The sequence below is a fragment of the Ovis aries genome, chromosome 2 (assembly GCF_016772045.2).
Source record: "Ovis aries strain OAR_USU_Benz2616 breed Rambouillet chromosome 2, ARS-UI_Ramb_v3.0, whole genome shotgun sequence".
NCBI lineage: Eukaryota > Metazoa > Chordata > Mammalia > Artiodactyla > Bovidae > Ovis > Ovis aries.
The window spans coordinates 83,304,766-83,330,031 of NC_056055.1; the positions used below are offsets into that span (position 1 = coordinate 83,304,766).

Consider the following 25,266-nt stretch of genomic DNA (forward strand, 5'->3'; position numbering starts at 1 on the left):
TTACCTGTAGAATTTTTTTTTTTTAAGTTAACTCTAGAAACTGAAAGTAGAAAAGTTCCCAGGGGCTGGAGTTGGGGTAAAAGGGAGAGATAGGTAAAAGGGTACAAATTTTAGGTGTAAGATGAATAAGGTCTAAAGGACCTAATATAAAACATGGTAACTACTGTTTTATCACCATATTGCACAACTGAAATTCACCGAGAGAGATGACTTAAATGTTCTCATAAAAAAGATTAATATGTAAGGCGACATTTGTGTTAACTAGATGTGGGAATCCTTTTAAAGTATATGTGCTGTGCTAAGCTGCTTCAGTCGTGTCCAACTCTTGGTGACCCCATGGACGGTAGCCTGCCAGGCTCCTTTGTCCATGGGATTCTCCAGGCAAGAGTACTGGAGTGGGTTGCCATGCCCTCCTCCAGGGGATCTTCCTGACCCAGGGATCAAACCCAGGTCTCCCGCATTGCAGGCAGATTCTTTACCGGCTGAGCCACCAGAGAAGCCCTTCAAACCGTATACATATATCAAATTATCATAATGCACAATTTAGGTATCTTATAAATTTATTCATTAATTATGCCTCAACAAAGCCAAATAATATAAATAACTAAATCATAAAAGAAGTTAGAGAGAAAGACACATTACTTCAATGAATGAACTATAAAACTAACAACTGACTTTACAGCAGAAATCATGGAAACCAGGAGACAAGGAAATAATATCTTTTAAAATCTGAAAATAACTCTAAACCTATAATTCTATGCCAAGCAAATAAATCATTCAAAAATAAAAGAGAAATAAAGACATTTTCAGGTGAACCAAAAACTGGCAAAATTTGTTTTAGTACACTTCCACCAAAAGGCAGGAAAAAATATTCTCAGAAAGCAGCTTAGAAACTTATGAAATCATGAAGGATCAATAAAGCATCAATATGTGGGTAACTCTAAACAAATACTGACTTTATATAACATATGCATTATAACATATAATTTATAAAATTAAATCTTATCATTATGAGTTTTATTTCTACATCTATTTTATGCCCCCACAATACCAAAAATGATGATGATAGGAGGGGTTCTAAGGCTACTCCATTTATTATCTCGGGAATGTTTAAAGTATCAATTTATATTAAATTTCAGAAAACCAAGGAAGAATGTTTTGATCTCTGGGAAAACCATTTTTAAAAGAGTAAAAGAGAAAAAGCCTCAGAAGGGATACGTTGGAAATTTCTTTCAGTTGAAAATTTCAAAGCAGATAAGAAAAGGAGAAAAATGGAAACAAAGAACAGAGGGGTGAAGTAAAAAATAACTAGTAGGATGATAGGATTAATATCAATCAAAATAAATGAAATAGACCATTTCAATTAGAAGACAAAGATTATCAAACTAGACTTCAAAAACGAGAGAAATATTTGGTGTCTACAAGACACAAAGACAACTGATAAAGGTTATAAGTAAAAAGTTGAAAATACTAACCAAAAGAATAATATAGCCAAATTAGTAACAGAAAACACAAGGCAAGATAATTACTGCAGATGAAAAGGTATAATTTATGATACCAGAGTAAACTCATTAGAACAGTATTAGAATTCCAAGACTGTATGTACCTAGTGTGTCACTTCAGTCATGTTGCAACCCAAAGGACTGTAGCCCACCAGTTTCCTCTGCCTGTGGGATTCTCCAGGCAAGAATACTGGAGTGCGTTGCCACACCCTTCTCCAGGGGATCTTCCTGACCCAGGGATCGAACGTGAGTCTTTTAGGTCTCCTGCAGGTAGGTTCTTTACCACTAGTGCCACCTGGGAAGCCCTATGTACCTGGAAACATAGCTTTAAATTACCAACATCTTAATCAATGAAATGATTAGAATTCATTTCAGTGAATGCTAAGTACTATTGAACATTCATTTTCCTTCAGATCCTTGGAATATTTAGGGCTATATATTTCAAGGACCTAAAGGAAAGTTCAATCCCTGGGTCAGGAAGATACCCTGGAGAAAGAAATGGCAACTCACTCCAGTGTCCTTGCCTAGGAAATCCCATGGACAGAGGAGCATGGTGGGCTACAGTCCATGGGATTGCAAAGAGTCGGAGACAACTGAGTAACTAACACACCAGTAAGTTTAAGTAGGTTAAAGACACCAGTAATAAACATACTACATAAAAACAGTATTAGTCAAACATAATAGTCTTTTCTTATACTGGATAACACTATGGTAAAATTCTCCTGTCCATATACCTAACTTAAAAATATTATGAATCACTTCATTCAGAAAATACACCATTAACAGGGTTAAAACACAAAGGATTTTTCAATAGGATGCTAAATGCTCTCAGAAATATCATAACATAAACCCTTTGGGTTTCAATTTCATTACCTCTAACATGAAGGTAATTATAAAAACATCCTACTTAATACAACAAAGATACTATAAACCTTGAACAATTCCTGCTCAGCACTACTAGCTAAAACTCTGTCAGGTCCCTAGAACTATCTGTAATTTACTGCTATTACCAAAGTAGCTTTATTACAACCAATATGACAGAGCTAATTATTTGATTTTCATCTGGTAATCCTACTAACAATAATTATGATTTTTAAGAATTTTAGAATTACCTGTATTGTTTCTACAAGTGATTGCTCTAAAGAAACTCAGGTTTGAATTTTTAAAACCCAACTGTACTGCCTTTTTATATTTTCATCCTGGACTTCACATTTCTTAATAAACCTTTACTACACTGCTAGTCTTTTGTTAGTATGCATGTAAATACACGTCTATATATATGTTTCTAAGTATATTAGTACCATCTGTAATCAGTCTTTCCATTTAAAAAAGTGCTCTTTCCTCTAAGTGATAGTAATTTTTCCAGAGTTTCTACCTTTTCGTTTGGAGAGACAAATCAGTTTGTAATTTGTAATGTCTTAATCCTTCATTTAAATATTACCATTATATTTTTATTTGAGTGTTGGAACTTTTTTATTCTGTCATTGATCTCCTAGTAATATTGTTAAACAGTCTGTTAAATGTTCATAAAAATTAAAGGGGCAAAGCAAAACTGTTCCCTTCTGAGAGCTTTCACCAAAATCAAATGTAACATAAATTGAAAATCTCTTATCTACCAAGAACTTTTACATGTGTTATCTCATTAAATCTCATTATTATTCACATTTTTCAAGTGGATGTTACAATTCAGAAAGTTAAAGGATGTGTCAAAGCTTATACTCACAATAAGAAAAGCCAGGCTTAATTCTAGGTGTGTCTATTTATAAAATCAAGATCTTTCCACTACTAGAAGCAAGATAAAGAGCCCGATACCGAATCTTTTAGGCTTTTCAGCACATATGCCTCTGTCACAGCTACTTAATTTTACTGTTGTATTACAAAGGCAATTGCAAACAAAACTTAACAAATGAGAGTAGCTATGTTTCAAACAAAACTTTATTAATAAAAACAGGTAGCGGGTCAAATTTATCCCAACACCCATAGTGTGCCAACCCCTCCACAGTGCCACGGTGCATTCCCTCCTAGAGAAACTCTACTAGCCTTTCATTAATACCACTAGATTCTACCTCTCTCTCCATTCTTAAGATATTCTGACCTTAATCTTACAGGTTCATTTTTATTTTAAAGCTCTTCTAATTAGGCTCAATCTATTGCATATTTGAAACAGGTTACTTGGAAAATACATATAACCTTTTACATGTTCTAACTACAATACCAAATATATCAGAAATTAATCTATTGTTGAGATTCAAACCCAAGGAGTCTGCCTTTAAAGTCACACTCACATCTAGGCCACTTCACATGGTGTGGTAATTAAAATAAATGACATGTGCAGAAAGTACTTTGCTGACCCTAAATGACTCTTTAAATATTAACTGCTGTTGTTTCAGCGCTTCTGATCTGGATGCTTTGGGTGACCATTCTTTTGTACCTGGTTTTATCAGAAAGTAAAATCAAAATATAAGAAAGCATAAAAAAGAAATTCATCTGTAAGATAAAACATTTCTAAGACTGTAGTATCAGGATGTACTAAATTCTCAGTGTGATAAATGTCAAACACCTACATTTACAGTTCTCCCCATTGAACTTTTTTGAGTTGTTTGCATCTAATTTAATTGCTCATTCTGCATTTAATATGTAGAATTACCTTGATAAGGCCCACTAATATATGCAACCAAGCAACAACAGTAAATACCCTCTTTTAATTATACAAAATGATCCTGTGTACAAAAAAGATCTAAATACACAGAACTCAAAGACCTTCTCTCAACTGTTCCATTATTACAAAATTTAGTTGTATGTGCCATCACTAAGCTTGTTATTTTTAATAGAAAAGATTTAAAGAGTATAAAAGGACTTAAATAGGAAATTAAAAAACACCCTTCTTCATCAGAAATTCTATTCCTCTTCCCTGTCTCCTTCCCTATCTTGCTTCCTGTAAGTACACATACCCTCTCTCTCTCTCTCTCTCTCTCTCTCACACACACACACACACACACACACACACACACACATACACAGAGCATTCTAAAAACACAATCTAAGTCAAAATGGCACACAGGATCAGGCTGAAATACAAATTCTACAAAGCACAAAAGATACGATTCAGAAAACACAAACCCAGGTTCAAATCCCAGTCTACAACTAAAACCAGTTAAATAACCACTTCCTAGCTTTGTGCCTTCAGTAACTATTTATTTAACCTCTATTAGTCTATTTCCTCATCTATAAAAAATGGAGGAAAAATCATACCCACCTCATGTGATTGTGGTGTGCATTTAAGTGAGAATTAAAATCACACGTCCATAGCACAGTGCTGATATTATAGTCAAGGCTTAAAACTCGTGGTTGATGTTATTACTACTACTACCTTTAACACCACGGTTCTGGGTATATCTTATTAACATATATTGTAGTTCCTCTACAGAGTGGGAAAAGCATTGCCTCAAATGGATATATAACAACAACTCTTTAAAGCATCTACAAATTCATCTTATCACCAATGTTAAAAGTTGGAGTTGGGGTGCTGGGGAATGAATCCTTTTCTCAAGAACTTAATGTTCCTTTGAGAACTTTTAAGAATTAAACAAGTCTATTTTTACTCCTGAAAAGAAGTAAGAAGCTAACCTTTTTCACTTTGCTTTTCATTACTGTAGATTTAAAACAAAAATATGTATACATTAAGCGATAGGTCACTTTTTAAAGAACTCGACACTAACAAGTAATCGTAAATAGACGTGGTTAAAAGCCAATATCAGAAAAGGTCCATTTTCTCAATTTCAAGACATTTTAAAACGCACCAATTTGAGGGTTTATGTTCATTACTTTTGTTTTCAATTTTCTACACTTTTAAAAGCACCACTTGTTAATAACTATATACTACAGCTGTTCTAGCATTAGTGGATATAAACATTTCTTACCAAATTACGCTTTTTTAGCGGAAGAAAGTAATAATAGTGGCAGAAAGAAAACATCAGTGCGTAGCAAGTAAGAAGTTCAGTGTAGAAACACAACTGCAGAAAAAGCCAATGGTTATCTTCACCAACACAATTGTTAATCCTGAAGGAAAAAAAAAAAGGAAAAAGAAAAAATATTTCAAACTTTAGTAAGATGTTAATTTTAGGATGGTAAAACTAGAAATAAGCACAAACAACTTCTTAAGTGTTTCAGTTCATAGAGATAAGCCCAACCCACTCAAACCTAAAAGCAAGGAGTATATAAGAAAAGATTGACATAAACACGCCACCTCACATTTGTAAAGCACATTCTACTTGTCAAAGAAGTCCTGTATATGATTCCCCATTCAACTCAACAACAAGCCAGTGAGGCAGCAAGAACAGATGGCAATCTCCTTGCTTCACTGATACAAAAAAGGAACAGAGGGGTTAGGACAATTGCCAGAGGATGTACAGTTAGGAGAGACCGTGGTCAAGAGAACAAGATCCCTCTTCTGTATACTGCTCTTTCACTGCAGCATTCAAGCTGTGGAGATCAAGCTGAATGATATGAAGCAAAGTAACTTAAACCCGCCATTCTGACACACTGCAAAGCATTCACAATTTTCCTTACTTTTACAGTCTAACCCTTGGTGGCTGAAAATAAACATATATTCAAAAGTATGTATAAATTCTTAGAGCTACATTTCCACCAATACAACAATGAACCAAAACTAGGAAAAAGGATTAATGTTAGAATTCCAAAAATTCAAGATTAATGCAAGCTGAATATTTTATTGTTCCAAAGTTATTGTATCTGAATTTTCCAAATACAATTCCAGCAGAAAATCCTAGTTCAAAACTACAAATTATCTTTCACAATGTTTTATTTTCAACATACTATAGCATTATACTGCCACTGTTTGAAAAAATAATAAATAGGGCCAAATTCCTAACTTAAATTGTATTAAAGATGTGCTGTCAATTTTTTAAAAGCAGATATGTAACTGAACAGAAAACCTGAAAGAGGCATTTCTTAGACTGAAGAATTCATGCTGAATAAACAAGAAAACCTTCTGTGTTTTGTTATCTGTAAGCGGGGCTACCAGAGAAGAGTACTTCTGTGTGCACTCAAAAACACTCTCCAATAGCTACTGCTTAAAAGATGCTTTATCCTTGCCCCACCCTTTCTGTCCCCCCAAAATCTGAGATATAACTGCTATGAACACTGCATTCTTCTTAAGAATAGAACTGTAAGAAACACTACTATCATCTACATGTAGAAACTGTTTTGGTAACAAATTCCTTAGAAAGAGTGATCAGAGCCACAAATAGAGTAAATCTTGAGGTCATCAAAAGAACTGACCGCTAAATTTAAAGCTGTTAAGCAGTTCAGATAATGCAATTTCTGAAAATACCAAAAATTCTCCTTGCTTCTGCTGCACACTGTACATTTCCCTCACACTCTGAAGAGCTCAGCAATGCTTTATTAGGGAATTCAAGCACATAAGTCCCTATATCTACTCACGCCCCTGATCTACCCTCTTTTCCTATCTACAGCTCTTTGTACTTCCACTCTTCTTCTCACCAGGGCTCTGAGAAAGTGACTAAAACTGGAAACAGAAGGCCTAGGAACAGAGAGCTCACCCCAATCCTAGAATTTTGGTTAAAAAGAACTTTATCTGGTCACCAAGTCAGTCTTACTTCCTTCAAAATAAATAAATACTATCACTAATCTATATATACTAATCTATATATAATCTATATAAAAGTTATAAAATAGTTGATTTTTTAAGCTTAAATTACTGCATTCACTTAAAAGGAAATATCGATATCCAACCATCATGAACATTTATTATATTTTTAATCAGAAATATTACTCAAAAAATTATACAAAATTGAGTTTTTCAGTGTGATTATCACTTACCTGAATACATGCTTCACACAGTTTTAAAAAGCAAACCCTATTACTATTGTAACTGTAAACAGATCACTGAGGTTTATAAAATCATGAGAATTAATCTGAATAAATTCCAGGCACATTTTAAAAACACCAACTCTATGTTATATACTAAACTATCCTGTGATAGAATTTTAGACCTTTCTACATAGTAACACAGTATTCTTATTTTTTCTAAATCTCAAGAAATTATCTTTTAGTCAAATAATCATTTTATAGTGAAAACCAAATTCCCACTAAAAGCTTGCTGATAACTTGTGCTACCAAAAATAAAGGAAGCTCTAAATGATTAGCATTACTAGACAAAACTAAAATCTACCCTTGAGACAACCTCAGATAAGTGCAGTTATAAATTTAAGAAGATTATTATGTAGCTAACTTTGTATACATGTGTGTATAAACATAAATATATATGTACATAGATATATTTATAAAGTGCTACACCATACCAGTTTAAATATTTATGCAGAGATCCCATGCTAGAAAAACAGAATTAAATACAATATCTTTTCACAGATTTTTGTGACAGCTTTGAAATGAGATACAATGCAGAACTCTCACAGCATTTGTTTTCAAAAATTGTTTCTCAACTGAACATTTTCTTTAAATATTACAAGAGAGCCCCCTACTGACCAAAAATGTTGGCAGTCAGCAGAATCAACTATCACTTTTTTTTTCCACTTCTAGCTAGCATGTAATATTAAACGCTATATCCAACACATAACACTGAAAAAAAAGGCTGAAAGGAAGTGAAATGAGGTATAAGATATATGAAATGTCACTCTTTAATTAAATTGGAGGGAAATACAAACAATGAGATGTATATGGTTTACATTACAGTTAGAAACAGTAACAGCTACTATATTTAAATTTAAGTACTCTCTATATGTCTTATACTATACTAAATGCTTTACCTACACTGCTTCATTTAATAAAACCACTTTAGTTCTTTTGTATATTTGGGTGCATGTTAATTTTTAGTTTTCTGCTCAAATATCTCCTTGTTAGAAAAATCTACAATCTCTGAAAAAATGACCCTGGGAGTTGATAGAAGCATATGATCAATTAAAGGTCTCCTTATAAAAAGGCTTTCTTAAACTGTATAACTCTGATATTACCTTTGTTTAAACTGGCTAAGTACCAAGATCTATTTTTTACTACACTTTTTTTCAAAAGTGAATTATTCATTTCTTACCATGGACAGTGATGATCCATCCTCCTAACACAGTGGCCGCAGCGGCTGCAGTGATGGGAACGCTTCGGTCTCATCAAATTACACTTGTTACACAATTCCCAGAACTCCCTTTCTAGAGAAGGAAATTAAAATTCATTTAGTAAAGGAACATGAGTAATGTCGAAATTTAGAAACAAGTGTTTAGAAGAGTTATAGGAATTCTTCGAGATATGTGCCTAAGTCTCTACTGTAAATGTTTGCCGTAAACGTTGCTTCTCTATTCTCTGCATGTTTTATTTTGTACATTTCTAATTTTAAACACTATAAAATAAGACTGTTAATAGTCAAACTAAGAGATAAAAAAAAACAGCATATTTGGGTTTAAGTATATTGCTGTAAGCAAAATTTAGTGACAAAACTCTTGTTTAGAATCAAATTATTACATTAAAACAGAATTTTATTGAAACAAGTTAATCTCTAGAAATTTATTATCTAACGGTTCTACAGAAGAGATAATGCTGAGTACTGGTTTCATAGATTAGTAAGTCAAAATTAACTGCATAAACAGAGACGGCATCTCCCCAAACTTCCCACACAAAACCATTTTTTGAATGGATTTATTTGGGAATATTTATGACAGAGGGATGGAAAAACAGTTTAGATGCATTTAAGAGGTACTAAAATAGTTTCAGAAGTGAAGAAGATTACAAGAAAATTACTCTTTAACGGAAATAAAGGAGTCCTTTACAAAACTCTATCCTGCCACCAAGTAAGTTTCCTGTAGTCTGCTGTGAACGAGCACACAATTAGGCTTTGTGCTAAAAACATGAAGTTTACAGGAATTAAGGAAAAAGTAATTTATTTCCACTAAAAACTGCTCTAGCTAGAGCCATTAAAAACTCTACGGGACTGTTATCTACCAAGACAACTGTTATACAGAATATATAATCTTAATATTTCTTGACATGGAATTTTACCTTTACAACAATTTTTAAACTTTGTATCACTTATGGAAAACTATACCCTAACCTCACTAAAATTATGGGTATAGTAAAATTAACCTAACTTCAATACTCCAAGTGAATATTAGTATATGCAAAGTGTGACTGAGCAAACCATAGTCACTAAATCCTTGCTAAAACATGACAAGTTTAATTTTTTTTAATGAAAGATTCTAAACATAAGTAACAAAAGAGAAGAGTAGGTAGTTTTCATTTTTTAAAAAAGATACCCTATTTTAATTCCATTATTTCTAGTTTAATGACCAGAAGTAAGATCAATATGCTGGAATTTTATAGTAAAGTGTTGGAAAAACATTCTGCTACAAACGTCTCTGGAGAAATCAATAAAGCATGAATAAGAGCTGTAACAAATTAATTGCTCTCGATGAAAGTTGAAAAATTATCTTTTACATTTAAAATATTTCATTTTAAAATAAAATTCTCTTCTATTTCTTACTTACAATTCTTATTTTAATGAAAACATATTACATGAGAGAGCAACAATATTGAAGCTTAATTTAGGTACAATTAAACTACTGTTATTTAACTGTTGGTGAAATAGAAACTCATTTCACATGTAGCATAATACAATGTCACATACATATCACTTTTTTCCCCCACTTAACTAGATGTTCCCAAATATCCCAATATTAAAACTCTAAATTCACATATTTCAAGGACTATGTGAAGGTGAGCCCACTTTCATTGAAAGACAACATGAAAACTATGTTCTTAAACCAGCTCCTTAAAAAAAATAAATATAGGGTATTCACTATTGGCAATTTCAGCATAAAATATTCCAAAGAATAAATCATTTATTTCATACTTAAAATGCTGTACCCTCAGGAAAAAAAAAAGAGAGAATTTGGCTATAGTCAGAGAAAGACTATAATTCATTCTGTGGTGTAAACTATGGTTGGCAAACTACAGTCCACAGGCAAACCTAGGCCATCACCTGTTTGGGGGTGATCCATGAGCTTCCCAGGTGGTGTTAGTAGTAAAGAACCCACCTGCCTAATGTAAGAGAGGTAAGAGATGACTGGGTCAGAAAGATCCCCTGGAGAAAGGTATGACAACCCACTCCAGCTTCTTGCCTAGAGAATCCATGGACAGAGCAGCCTGGAGGGCTACAGTCTACAAAGAGTCGGACACAACTGAAGCGACTTAGCATGCACGTGTGAGCTAACAGTATTTTTAACAATTTTAAATGATTAAAAATAATAATAACAATTTGTGGTAAGTAAAAATCTTGGAATTTAAATTCCATGTCCATAAAGAAAGCTCTATTTAAACACAGCCATGCCCATTCATTTACATGCTGTGTATGTCGGCTTTTGGGGCTACCATGACAGAGAGGAGGACTTGTGACAGAGACTATATGGTTCATAAGGCTAAAAACATCTATTTGGCACTAACGTAGAATTTGCTGATCTATGGTCTGGACCATAAATTTGTTCAAACAAAGAGTGTGAGTCACTTAATGCTCAATTTAAGATACAAAAATCTAAAATGAAGATGCACATTTTGAACACACAAGCACAAACACATTTGTTTTTAGAAAGGAAAAAAATCACTATTTTTAAAATTCAGAAATTTAAAGTATCATCTATGTTTTTGCTTTGCAAAACAAGAAAAAAAGTCATCCATCTTAATCTATCCTATGTATCCAGGAACCATTTCTTAGTCTTCTCCCTTTTTTCTTCTTCAGGATTTATTCAGGTCCTAATAGGATCTTGGAGAAGGCAATGGCACCCCACTCCAGTACTCTTGCCTAGAAAATCCCATGGACGGAGGGGCCTGGTAGACTGCAGTCCATGGGGTTGCTGAGAGTCAGGCACAACTGAGCGACTTCACTTTCACTTTTCACTTTCATGCATTGCAGAAGGAAATGGCAACCCACTCCAGTGCTCTTGCCTGGAGAACCCCAGGGACGTGGGAGCCTGGTGGGCTGCCGTCTATGGGGTCGCACAGAGTCGACACAACTGAAGCGACTTAGCAGCAGCAGCAGCAACAGGATCTTGGTGACTAATACATTCTGGTGTCTGATGATTACCTATAAGACTTTTGCACTACCCATCTAACAAAATAAAATAAAAGCCTATGGGAGACAGAATCCACCTGCTAATTTATGGCAGCTATACAGAAAGTAAAAAATTAAGATAACATTTTTTAAAGGAAAGAAAAATCAACACGTAAAACAAAAGAAAAAAGGTAAAATCTATAAATGATCCTCTTTAATATAAGGTAAACAGTATCATATTGTTTAACAGGGAAACTTTTTAATGCTGTAATTGCATGAAAGACTATAAAGACAGATACGGTTTGGTTTCATTTATCCCTCAAAAAGAAGCAAATCACCTTTCCATTTGAGTCTTTTGAAAGATTCACATATTAGGGGAACTTTTTTCAATGACTATATTTCAGATCACAAAGTAATGTTTTGGGGAGAAAAATATAACTTGAAACTAACGAAAATCAATACAAGGATTGGGTCTTAATCGAGGTTTCCTGGCAGAACTGGTTGGCAATGCAAGAAATAAATGAACAAACAAAACAGAAACAGACTCAAGAAACAGAAAACAAACTAGTGGTTGCCAGAGGGAGAGGGGTGGGAGTGGGGCAAAATATGAGAAGGGGACTAAGAAGTACAAATTTTCAGCCATAAAATAAATAAGCCGCAGGGATGCAAGGTACAACAGGGGGCATACATAACAACAACAAAAAAAAAAACAAGGTGGCACTAGTGAGGACAAAAACAGAACTCTAACATGCAAGTTAAGAGCTTGATGATGAAAATGTTCTAAGATTGACTGTGCTAATGGTTGTACAAATCTGTATATAAAAGACACTAAATTGTACACTTTAAATAGCTGAATTATATGATGTGTGAATTACACTCAAAGTTGTTTTTTAAAAGTTGAGACTAAATAAAATCATTTCATAAAATTCAAAAATGACAAAAAGTAATATTTCTGTATTTCAAACATGCATGTAATTTAAATAGACATTTAATAGTTTCATTTGACTATTCCATCTACACATCCCAAAGTTTATAAAATCGAATTCTTGGGATCTTCACACAGAAGCATTCTCCTATACTCAAATTGCCTCATACTTGGTGGGTCATATAGAAACTAAAGTTACTATGTTTAAAAAAACAGAAAGGCATGTAAAATATTTCAGAAGGGCATGTAAAAATTTTTTAAAGTAGCTAAAATAATAAAAGCCTTAAGGTTTAGGTTTCCTTTTCTAAGGAGCTCAATTATATAAAACTGCTCACTCTTAAAACAATGCTGAATAAACGTCACTATTTTGTAGACCCCAACACTTTAGTCATTATTTTTCACAATTTTTATTTTAACTAAGTTAAAACTATATCTACACAATCATCAAGTAACTGAGCAAAAAGCACATGATAGCTTTAATTAATTTCCTTCAAACCAAAGCAAAGATGAATAAAGAGGTAAGATAATTCATCTGTAAGAGGATTCATGGTAAAAAAGATGATGGAGACAAGAATCTGGGCTTCACAGCCACTCTGTAACAGCCTACTGTATGACCTGTGAAGGGCAATCTATGCTCCTGATTTACCCAGTCTACCCACCTCATACCACCACCATGAGGGTCATATGACAGGAGATACCAAAAGACTTTGGAAGCATTCAGATGTGATAAATGAATGCGTGGATTTTTTTTTTTTTTTTGGTTGGGCAAAGGGGAACTTTCCACTGAAGAAAAACAGCCCAAATGTCAATGAGAAGAGATATAATGCAGATAACCAAAAGGTTGGCAAGATGCCATGGTGTCCTCATCACTGGAACCTAAAAATTAAAGGTAACACAGAAGCTTCAGGTGGATTCAATCTGGCCCTCAGGTATAATCTGTTGGGTATTCATTTAAAAACAATGCTTTTAAAATTTTGAATTAGTTGCTAATATTTTTTAAAATCATAAAATGTCTCATAAAAATTGAGATTTCATGTTTTCTCTTCAAAAATACCCGTCCTGCATGACAATTCAGTGTAGCTGAATTAGTGCCACTTCCTTTAGATAAGATAGATTTTTCAAGATGAAATAGTTCCTCCCTGGCCCCTTTCACTGATTTGTACTATCTGACAGGTGTAGGCATTTGAATATTTGACCACAGCAGACTGAAGTTTTCATCAGAAATGAGTCCTGAGTTAGGAAAACCCTGCTTCCTTGATTTTCTGGGAACATCAGGTTTTAGAGTTGAAGTAGAAAAATACATGTATCAATATTTTAGACAGTCGTTTGTTTTAGGTTAGTTGAGAAGAGAGATTTTATACAAATTACAGACTGCCATCCTCCCTGCCCAAACACAGGCGTACACACACACACAATAACCGTTAAGTGACAGTGATACTGTTCTACAAATTAATAAAAACTAAATACTCAAGATTATTTTCAGAAATTTCTACAGTTACATAAATATCAGTGTCATTCCCACTTAATCATTAAATGTGCAATGCCCATTAAGCCCCAAAATCACAGATCTCAAAAAACAATCACAAGCTCAAAGGAGGCTAAGTGACTTGCCACTTAAATCTAATTTTGGAAAGAACGACTACATTGCTTTCCAAACTTCTACACATTAGATTCACCTGGGATCTTTCAAAAGCATGGATACTGGGCTCTTACCCCCAGACATTCTGATTTAATTAATATGGGGTGTGATTTGGACATTGAGGTTTTTTAAAGTTCCCTAGGTGATTCTAATGTATAGCAAGTTCAGAAACTACTGAATTACTATAAAAATTATCTGGCTCTATAATGTATAAAAAAGACATATAAATTTCTTCTAGAAGAAAGTACAAGGTTCTCAAAGATTACATAGCAAATGTTCAAAAGCAAAACTCAGGAAAGAGGATAAAGGAGGTTTACTGTATCTGGCAAGCAATACATTTTTAATTTATTTCTGTGATCTAAATGGTTACTATGCAATAAGGTGACCAAAAATTACTTCCATTGACACTAGAACAAAAGGCTTTCAAATTTTTCACTGAATTGTTCCAACTTGGAGAAATACAAGCAATAGCATTATAATACAATAGATATTTATTTTGTAAATATTTGTAAATACATTGTAAGCAATATTATACTACATCATGAGGTAAGTGGCACCATCAAAAACTCCTCTACTAAATAAAAATGTAATTTTTCAGATAGTATCATTCAACAAATATTTACCCAGCAATTATTACTAAGTGACAGAGGCTGTTTAGGCCCTAAGGATACAGTACTGAACAAATAAGAAAACAAAAGAAAAACTCTACACCCTCACAGAGGTTATACAGATCCAGAGTGGGAGGAGTGAGGGACAAATAAGCAGCTAAACTGAAAAGGAGCCAGAGACGGCAGATCCGAGGAGTAAGCTGGGATTTGTGGTTGTAAACTGAGAAATCTGGAAAGAAGGCACTTGAGAAGAGACACGAAGTGGCTTAGATGACATCTGTAATTAATATACTAAAGGCAATAACATACATTAATACACGTGATAGTTCTGACATAGTAAAACGGATGAATCTGAAGAGCACCCTACCTCCATGTGGGATCTTTGGGTTCTCAGGGAGTCTTCCTGGATCAGTTATTGAGGCCCTCACTAAAGCAACCAGACAGAACATGGCAATGCCATAGAATACTTGAAAATAAACAAGTAAATAAAATCAGTATTTACCCTTCAAAATGTCTTTTGACAAGCATATTTAAAGGCTAAAAGTATATTTTAATTAACAGCATCAGCCTAAATTCTCAGAGATAAGATGGAAAAATGATGAACTCATTTCATTCATCAAATAATATTGCCAGGAGGACTTTCTAAAATATACTAATTTTAAATAGCTATTTTGCATAACAATGATAAATGTGTTGTAAATGAGATTCTTTATTAACAGAAACTAATGGTATATTAATTAACAGAAATTAACTCCTTTTAATTACTACATATACTATATTTGATAGAATCAAAGCAGCATTTTTAAACCTATTCTACAATTAAACTTTTTCATTAACTCTAACTGGCTAGCTTCAAAATTACATTGGATTAGTGATGTTCAATTGCTCTTTTCAATAGATCTTGAGATTCTTAATTTGAAAATAAATAATGCAGAAACTTTTGAATTTTACAATTAATAACACCTTAAACTATATACATTTATACATGTACTTTAATTATCTAAATTTAAATTGTATAACAGAAACACTAAAAATACACACACACCTACATAAATAGAACTATTGTGCCAGCGTAGCTTTAAACAAAATGGTATTTGTAGATTTTCTAGAGTTAGATATGAAGATATACCAATTACCTTACCCTGCAAAATTATATATAGAGCTCTTTCTTTTAAAATGAGTAAATAATTTCATATTAATAGCACTGAATAATATTAAAAGGAAGGTTATATAATGGTATTAAATTCCAAAAATATTCACAATGAGAAAAAAATCTTTAATTATACAAGAAAATAAAGATTTAGAAACTTACTTATTATTAATATGCCTGGAATATGTCCTTCTTCATAGTGAGGAAAGAGGACAATTTTGGGAATTAAAAAAAAGTTGTATAACCAGACAAAGACAATCAAACCCATGCAGCACCAACCATGTGGGTCAACAACAAAGTGAATCCGGAGACCCATTCTGCAGCCCTATGACTGCCTACCAATCCACAGCGAAGACGAACCTAGGGAAAGGGAAACAGAAAACAGTTACTTACATGGGAAAAATTATCAGACTGAAACAAAACTACCTTATTGGCAACTATAAAATGACACCAATTTTCTTTGTACATATATTTTTGACAATATAAAACCCTTTGGAAAACAAAGGGAAGTTTTAGGCTATTCGAATTTCACCATAAGCTTCAAATAATTTAACTTCAATTTTCATTATGGATTGAGATCACAGAGTAAACTGGCATTACCTTCTGAAGTTAAACACAAGTCTGTCTTTAGCTCAGCGATTCCATGTATCAGTTCAAGGGACATAAGTGCATATATTCACCAAAAGATATTACTAAAACTACTAAAAAAATCTTGTCCATAAGACTAGTGATGGTCATCCAAGTCAAGAGTACCCATCTCATGGTGGGAAGCATGTTTACTGACTGGAAAGGACACAGGGGAAACTTTGAGGAGCTAGAAATGTTCTATATGTTAACCTGTTGCTTTATGGTATATATACATGTAAAAATTGAGCAATACACTTAAGATTTGTTCAATTTAATTCTTAAATCATAATAAAATGCTTAAAAATCCTTTTGAAAAATCATAATAAAAAATGAAAAGTAAATACAAATTGCCAGAAATACTTAAGTTCATGGAATGAAGCTCAACTAATATTATTAATACTACCAATTCAAGAAGACTCCTACTTAAATGTGGGTTTTTTCAGTTCGGTGTTAACAAAATGCTAATACGTCTCACAATGAGATGCTTAAAGTTAAGATATTTCTACACAGGTATGAAAAAGTGACTTAAAATATGTCCTTTAGTAGATACAACTTATAAACCCTCAATAATAAATTACTATGTAAGGTTTCGGTTTCCCATGTGACACAGTGATAAAGATCTGCCTGTAATGCAGGAGACGTGGGTTTGATCCCTGAAACAGGAAGATCCCCTGGAGTAAGAAATGGCAACCAACTCCAGTAGTTTTGCCTGGAAAATTTCATGGACAGAGGAGCCTGGCATGCTACAGTCCATAGGCTTGCAAAGTCAGACACAACTGAGCGACTGACCATGTAAGGTCTAGGCGGCAATGTTTTTACGTAAAATACAATGGAATAATACAGTAATAAACTAGTTCAATATTTCTCAAACCTGTAAGCAAACAGGAATCAGTTGAGGAGCTTATCAAAACACTTATTCCCAGGCCTCATTCTAGATCTAGTGAATCATAATACTTTACAGAGTAATGCCCAAAAACCACTAAAATGTTCTACTGATAAAATGGTCTCCAGGTGTCTCTGATACAGTTGACTGGTATCCAGGAACAACTAATCCAGGAGCTTCACTATGACTTCAGATGTAGAGTAATGAGTTGAACTCAGTTCAACAAATATTCAATGAGCCTCCACCATACACCAGTCACTTGCTAGACACTGTAAACACAATGATGAATAGGACATGATCTTGGCTTGAAGGAACTAACAGTCTAATGGAGGAAAAAGTCATAAAATGGGTTTAATATGATATAATACATTCCAGGGATGTGGACAATATATAACTATAGGCACAAATGGGGACTAATTAAATCAGGACAAGACTCCCTGGAGCAGACTTCAATCTTAAAAGAAGAGTAAAAGTCATCCAACCAAAGAAAAGTGACAACAGGACTGCAAACAGAAGGACGTGTTGGAGGTATTTAAGACTTACAAACTTTTAGGGGAGAGCAAGCAGTAAGAAATAAGGGGCTATATCATGACAAAGATGCCAGTCAAAGACAATTTCTTGGGAAGCTACTAAAGCAGGGGAGCAGGGTAACATAGTGAGGTTTACACTTTAAATAAATTATTAAAGCTCTGGTGTGGAGGACAAAATTAAAGACAATGATTCATTCGGGCTAAGAGAAGACAAAAGTCAAAACTAGTTTTGGAAAAATTAGTTGTAGAATCAAACCAGTAAGCTTTTGGAGGGTATCTCCCAGATTTCTAACATATATCAGACTACTGCATTCTAGGAATAATTTACCATCAGTTGAAGAGCCTCACAGAACTACCCTTTAGAGGCCTTGCCAATGTTCTTTAAAGTTACAAAGCTACCAGGAAAAAGAAAAAAAAAAGATTAAGGATTACTTAATTCTAAAAGAACACTCTTATCCTATTATCCCTAGAACCCTGAAACACTGGAAATGCAGGGGAAAAAAAAGATAAGAATTCAAATGCAATACCACCCAACTCTTTAAATCAGATTTGGTCTCTTAGTATTTATGCATGAATTTTAAAACTGAAATAATTGCCTAGATCTTTAAAAAAGTAAAGGTTGAACTTCATTACCTTTTAACTAGAAAATTAAAAGATCTATCAGTATCATCAAAGTAAGGAAAGCCACAGAGGATAAAGCATGCTACTTAATTTTCTAGGCATCATTATTGTAAAAAGTCAATGAACTCAAATGCAAATGATAAGCTATCAACATACCTAAAAAAGAGAAACGTTAAAAAGAATGTTTATTTTTACAATCTTGCCAACTATCAAGTGCTAAAAGAAATGACAGAAGTCTGTCTCTCAACATGATCAGTATCATTAACTTCACGTATCTTCTTTTAATGTTTCAGTTCCATTCAGGACTAAAAAACAGACAATGAATTTCAATAATTATATAGAAATCAGAGTAATTTCACTACTTACTTCTAAATATATTAGTATCAGAAACAGAGATGCATAAAACCCAGCAAAACATGTAGCAAAATTATCAAACACTTTTAAACTCTATTTTCATTCTCCTCTACCAGAGAATAACAATTTTTTCTTATCATTGCAACACATTCCTCACAACAGAAACTATTAATGAAAAGCACAGTTTAAAATGTGTCTGTTTTTCCTGGATATAAACATACACAGACTAACAAGCTCTAAAAGAACAAGAATCCCCAAGGAAAAGTGAGCTAAGGGTAGAAATATGAAAGAATGAACAAGTAAGACACTGAATATTTTTTTAAAAAATACCTGATCAGTGAAAATCAGTGCCACTTAATCCTTACAACTGGACTGTAGAGACAAAAGCAGTAGCCTTCCAAGAGCTCCAAACCAGATGCCAGCCGGAAACATGTAACTGGTAGAGTTGCAGGATCCCGCCTCTCAGTTAATACCTACCAGGCGTGGCTCATGGCCGGACAGAAACTATTACACATCCTGAGCAACAACCAAATTGAACACTATGTTGCTACGTGGTTTTAAGGGTGGCATCTGTAAATACTTTCATCAGCTAGAGAATTCAACGCAGTAATTTGTATATTAAGTGATGAGCTCATAACGCTTTGATGTAAATAGTGGACACACTGGTACTTCAACATTTTTGAAGATTGCTATCTGGTAACTATACTTGGGTGCTGTGACCAATGTCATTAATAATATAAATTACTACAGCATAATGTTGGTTTGTTTTTTTTTTCAAATAAATTATAACTCAACTCTAATAAACTAGACCATGTAAATAATAACAATGTTAACCTACTCTGGTAGGAAACCACCTTTCCTTTTCTGCCTTGTTCAGGCAACTAAATTTTACTATGTATTTTCCTCAGGAAGAATATTGAAGTCGCTATGAAAAGGGACAGAAAACTATGACGGAAAATTATAACACCAGAATGCAGATTTTGGAAAAGGATAAAAGTGAGCCAAAATAATTAACAAGAAATTGAGCCAAATGAGTGTCTCTGAACTCACAGCTTTATATGACTCACCATGCCAGCCGTGGGTCTTATTATTGTCCCATGAATAAGAATATATATACCTCTCTCATTCCTTCGGTCCAAAATGTCCCTGCAATTTTATCTGCTCTATTCAAATTCAACTCACACTTCAAGGTCAATTTGAATCTCACTCTCCATATGAATTTTTTTTACTGGCACCTAAGTTCACAGCGAATTTCTCCTTCTCTTCAAAATTTCAAATAAAAAGAAAAACTAACAAGAACATAGATAGTAAGTGATTTTATAATCTTAGAATGAGAAAGATTTTTAGTAAGACCCCATCAGCCATGTTTGATCACATTAAGATTAACATTTCTGAAGCTCAAAACACAGCAGAAACAAAATTAAAAGACAAAGCATCCTTAGAAAATAGAATATATCGTATTACTAGTAAGAGTCATTAAAGTAAATACATGGAGAGGTAATTCACAAAGGACAAAAAAAAAATCCAACGGTTAATCACTGCTGACTAGAAAAATGTGAAATCACTAGTTGTATTTTTCATCCTTTGTACTGACAAAATTTTAGAAAAACAGATGACACCCAATGTTGAAAGGGCACAGAGAAAAGGACACTTTCAATTCATTGCTGATAAGCATGTAAATCGATATAATTATCTTCGAAGGGCAATTTGGCAGTATCTATTAAAACGTCAAACACTCTGATCCAGCAGTTTTATTTCCAGTCATATCTATAAAATCATTCACCAGAGTGTACAGGTATATATACATATAAGGATGTTCTATATAGCACTTTTTATAATCACAAAAATATGGTACAACCTAAATACCCTGGTAGGGGCTTCCCAGGTGATCTCAGTGATAAAGAATCCGCTTGCCAAGCAGAAGTGAGGGGTTCAATCCCTGAGTTGGGAAGGTCCCCTGGAGGAGAAAATGGCAACCTTCTCCAGTATTCTTGCCCGGGCATCTAGTGGACTATAGTCCATGGGGTCACAAAACACTGGACACAACTTAGCAACTAAACAACAACAAATGTTCATAGAGAGAGAGAGAAATGGTCATATAGTGTAAATCACAATACACCCACAACATAGACTATTTCCAAACTATTGCGATTTTTAAAGAAGGATAGCAAGTTGATCAAAATTTGCATATGGCTTATTGGGGGTAGGAGGAGAAGGGGACGACAGAGGATGAGGTGGCTGGATGGCATCACTGACTCGATGGACGTGAGTCTGAGTGAACTCCAGGAGTTGGTGATGGACAGGGAGGCCTGGCGTGCTGAGATTCATGGGGTCGCAAAGAGTCGGACACGACTGAGCGACTGAACTGAACTGAACTGACCCACATAAGGGTTGAGTGAAAAGAAGTTATATGAAGTTATATGGCAAAATCTGTGGGGGTGGATATCTTCCTGAAAGGAGGGCAGCATAGAGGTGAACTAGGAAAAGGTATAAGGGAACTTTCTGGGGTGCCGATAAAGATCTCTATCTTGACACAAATTTGAGATATACAGGTTATAAATTTGTTGAAACCCAGCAAATGTGCACCTAATATGGGTGCATTTCATGGTATGTCAATTCACCTTTAAAAAAAATTTCTTTAAACCAATGCTTAACTCTAGTTAATGATATGTACACTGAAGTACTGGGGAGAGGGGGAAGGAAGCGCACAGATGACTGCAGTTTACTTTCAAATGGATCCCCAAAACCACGGATTAATGGATGGACCCAGAGATGGACGAGCATGTGATGTAGTTCAGTAAAACATTAGTTGCAGAATTATGGTGATGGGTATGAAGGTATTATAGTATGAAATTCTTTCAGTTCTTCTGCTTAGAATCTTTCATAATTAAATGCTGGAGGGGAAAGTTACAGAAAAGTTTATGCAACGTGATTCTTTTTTTGTTAGAAAAAAAAATAATGTGTAGTTATTTCTGTATGTGTGGAAGAAAATACACCTACCAAACTGTTAACAGTGGTTATCGCTAGGCTGAGGAAGGAAAGGATGGAGAGAAGGAATGCCATCACATTTTGTACGTATATTTATGTATAAGTCTAAGCTTATTAAGAAACAAGTGTGCTTGTGCTCAGTCACTTCAGCTATGTTCAACTCTTTGCGACCCTATGGACTATAGCTCACCAGGCTCCTCTGTCTACGGGACACTTCAGGCAAGAATACTGGAGCGAGTTGCCATGCCCACCAGAAATTTTCATTTTAGCCTCTCTTTATCACTATGCATTATCTTTATATGGAATGTTTTTCAAATTAGTATCTTTAAAAATGCAGCACAGAAGCATTAGCAATAAAGCCATATAAGACATATAATTCAGGAAGATGTTTCAATATTATTTACAGATTTTTTTTTCCCTCTGTGGAAAAAGCCTTAACAAAATGTGGTTAAAATTTTAATATGAAAAACTTTACATAAAGTATATTTTTTTGCAAATGAAAGATTGTTAAAATTCATGTAAACGTAACACTTTAAGGATACTATGCCACAGAACTAAGAAACATATTCCCATTAAAATTAAATGCACTTACCACTTGCAAATTCACTGAGATGTGTTGCAATTTTTCTGGTACTTGGATTTAGCAGTTTTATCTTGATTATTCTTTTTTTTTTATTGCATCCCAACAAATGGATCTCTCCTCAATAGCAGTTCTCCATGAGACTCTATTAATGGTTTAATAAAAATGATCTCACAACAATGATACAAATTGTAAACAACTAAATATTCTAACTGAAAAATCACCAATTACAAAAGTTTAAATTTAGAAATAAAATGATCCAACTCCACTCAATTCTGTCTTCACATCTAATCCCGCCAGCCCCCAAAAATCTTTATCTGACTGCCATTATACATTAAAGTTTTCTCTTTTGAAACTACACAGTTCCCATAAAATCAAATTAAGTGTTATGTGTCCAGTATTTAGCTTCACCAAACTTCCTGACCACAAATTACAAAGTAACAGTAGATCCTGAGGTCACTGATCTGACACAATGCAATGTAATGTCTATCAAGATGTTAGGCTAGGACTGTCTAATCACAACTGACAATTGTAAAGTAAAGGGCTTAAAAATAGAAGCACATATTCATTCAAATGTTTTAAGGAAAAAGTTATCCTCCTATAATGAAATCATTAAAGTTAATTTCTACAGTTCAGGCTTAAACAGTAAGAGTTTAAGAGTTACTGTAAAGAGTTCTAGAAAACATACTGATCCAGAATTTCACTAATTCAATCACTTCTTATTGTCTATATACCAAGCCTTGGCACTGCATATAGATTTAAAAGAGAAAAGAGAGACCAGACCTATTCTCAACAGAGACAAACTCGTAAACAGGCATGATCAACACCAACCAAGACAAAGTAAGATAGACGGCAATGGGGCAATAATGTGTCTCGTAGAGGAAGAGTACTGGTTCATGGGACTTTTTTCAGTCATGTGAATATTTATGGGTCTACCAGGCTGCGGTGAAAATTTTCTTTTGGTGTTGCCACCAAGAACAGATTTCTGGAGCAAGTGAAACCTTGAAATGATGACAAACGGAGGCTCTTCTGAATCAGAGAGCAAAGTAAGCAAAGGTATAAGGGAGGCAAAGAAAATCTAAGTACACTGAAATGAGTCATTCATACGCAAGAATCACATAAAACATGTTAAACCTTTCGAGAACAATCATCTTTAAGAAATACAGTTCAGAACATCTAGTAGCAAATATACAGAAATACATGAGATATGTGAGTATATATTTCATAACTATAAAATATGTAACTGAAAAACTTTAATGAAGTGATATTTATCCGGACTATATGTGATATATACTTCACTATTTTATTGTATTTCACTTTAATGAAAATACATAATGTTGGTCACAGCCTACTACACTGATTTCGTGACCTACAAGTAGACAGAGTGAAAAACACTGTTAAACCATGCCAATGAGTCTGGACTTCACCCTGCAGACAGTAGTTTAGAAAATACTAAAGGATTATAGGCAAAAGAATGCCATGATGAAATGTGCATTTTAGAAAGAGCAACACTCTGAAGGACAAACCTGGGTGGACGGATAAAGCTCCAAGACTGACTATATGAAATAAGCTAGGTTTACTGGTTGGCTCAGAGGTTAAAGCGTCTGCCCGCAATGCGAGAGACCTGGGTTCAATCCCTGGGTCCGATCCCTGGGTCGGGAAGATCCCCTGGAGAAGGAAATGGCAACCCACTCCAGTATTCTTGCCTGGAGAATCCCATGGACAGAGGAGCCTGGTGGGCTATAGTCCACGGGGTCACAAAGAGTCGGACACGACTGAGCGACTTCACTTTCACTGGTTATTCAGTTGAGAGATGAGGGCATATGTTAAGTACCCCAAAAGCAGTAGTTTCTAAAGGAAGTAGGAAGGAGTAGGGGTGAGGATGGAAAACTTACAAGACAGGAGGTATGCTGGAAAAGGGCAGAGTAAGAACTTGAGAGTAAAACTAGCAGGACATAGTGATCAATCACACATAGGGCAGATTCTATGATGACTCCCAAGTGTTTGGCTTAAGGTCTAGGTGAATGGTGATACCATTCTCCAAGAAAGGAAATAAAAGACAAGTTGTGAGTTTGCTATGCATGCTGCTTACCATAGCAATAGGAACCTATTACATACAGAGGATGTGGAAGAAAATATCAAAATTATGATCACTGCATTTCCATTCCCTTTATAGACTCCTTTTTTTAAACTGCATTTTTTTTCCCAAGGTCACTTTTTCTATGGCTCATGATTGCTCGATTGTGAAACGTAACTTGCTTCTACTCTAGCTTGCTAAGCTAATTTAAAGTGGTCTCCATGGCTTGCACATTTGCTTCAGAGACAAAATACAGAATGACTTAGCAAAGGAGCTGCTACTCTAACAGCAATGAATGAACTCATCTTCTAGAAAAGACCTCAAACAGAATTAAATGTGGTACAAGGAAGTGCTCTGAAACATGGCCAAAGTCAGTAATTCTGCTCGGGCTAGGACTCCAGGGTGGCTTCTTAACGTTTCCAGCAAAACAGTAGTTTCTGTCAGTAACGTTAGGTAACAGCACAAGTCAACCATCCCAGGCATTCTCCAGCTTAAAATCAAGGGGAAAAAAATCCTACTTTGTATTTACAGTTATTAGAACACATCACAGCCACAGCACCGAAAATGAGACAAGCATTTTATCCATCCAGCATGGCCACTGCTGTAGAACCAAATCTCACCCATGTGATACAAAAGCAACCCTAGTCTTAAAAACCCAAGAGATTTTGTGACAGCAAAGAATATCTCAAAGT

The 25,266-nt window shown here is 34.4% G+C and overlaps 1 protein-coding gene across 9 annotated transcripts in view; it reads right to left on the reverse strand.

Annotated features, from left to right (window-relative positions):
• ZDHHC21 (zinc finger DHHC-type palmitoyltransferase 21) overlaps positions 1-25,266 on the reverse strand; it is a 72,131-nt gene that overhangs the window by 40,865 nt on the left and 6,000 nt on the right. For 3 of the 9 annotated variants that reach the window (XM_012125926.5, XM_004004383.6, XM_060409505.1), the window contains 5 exons: positions 22,510-22,642; positions 16,077-16,274; positions 15,132-15,230; positions 8,593-8,704; positions 5,423-5,561 (listed from right to left, as the gene is read on the reverse strand). In XM_012125926.5, the coding sequence (XP_011981316.1) occupies positions 5,423-5,561; positions 8,593-8,704; positions 15,132-15,230; positions 16,077-16,230 (504 nt within the window). In that variant the 5' untranslated portion in view covers positions 16,231-16,274; positions 22,510-22,642. Of the gene's footprint in view, positions 1-5,422; positions 5,562-8,592; positions 8,705-15,131; positions 15,231-16,076; positions 16,275-18,731; positions 18,881-19,259; positions 19,446-22,509; positions 22,643-25,266 lie in introns of all 9 variants that reach the window. The other 6 variants (XM_012125908.5, XM_060409506.1, XM_060409507.1 and 3 more) reach the window with 4 other exon arrangements.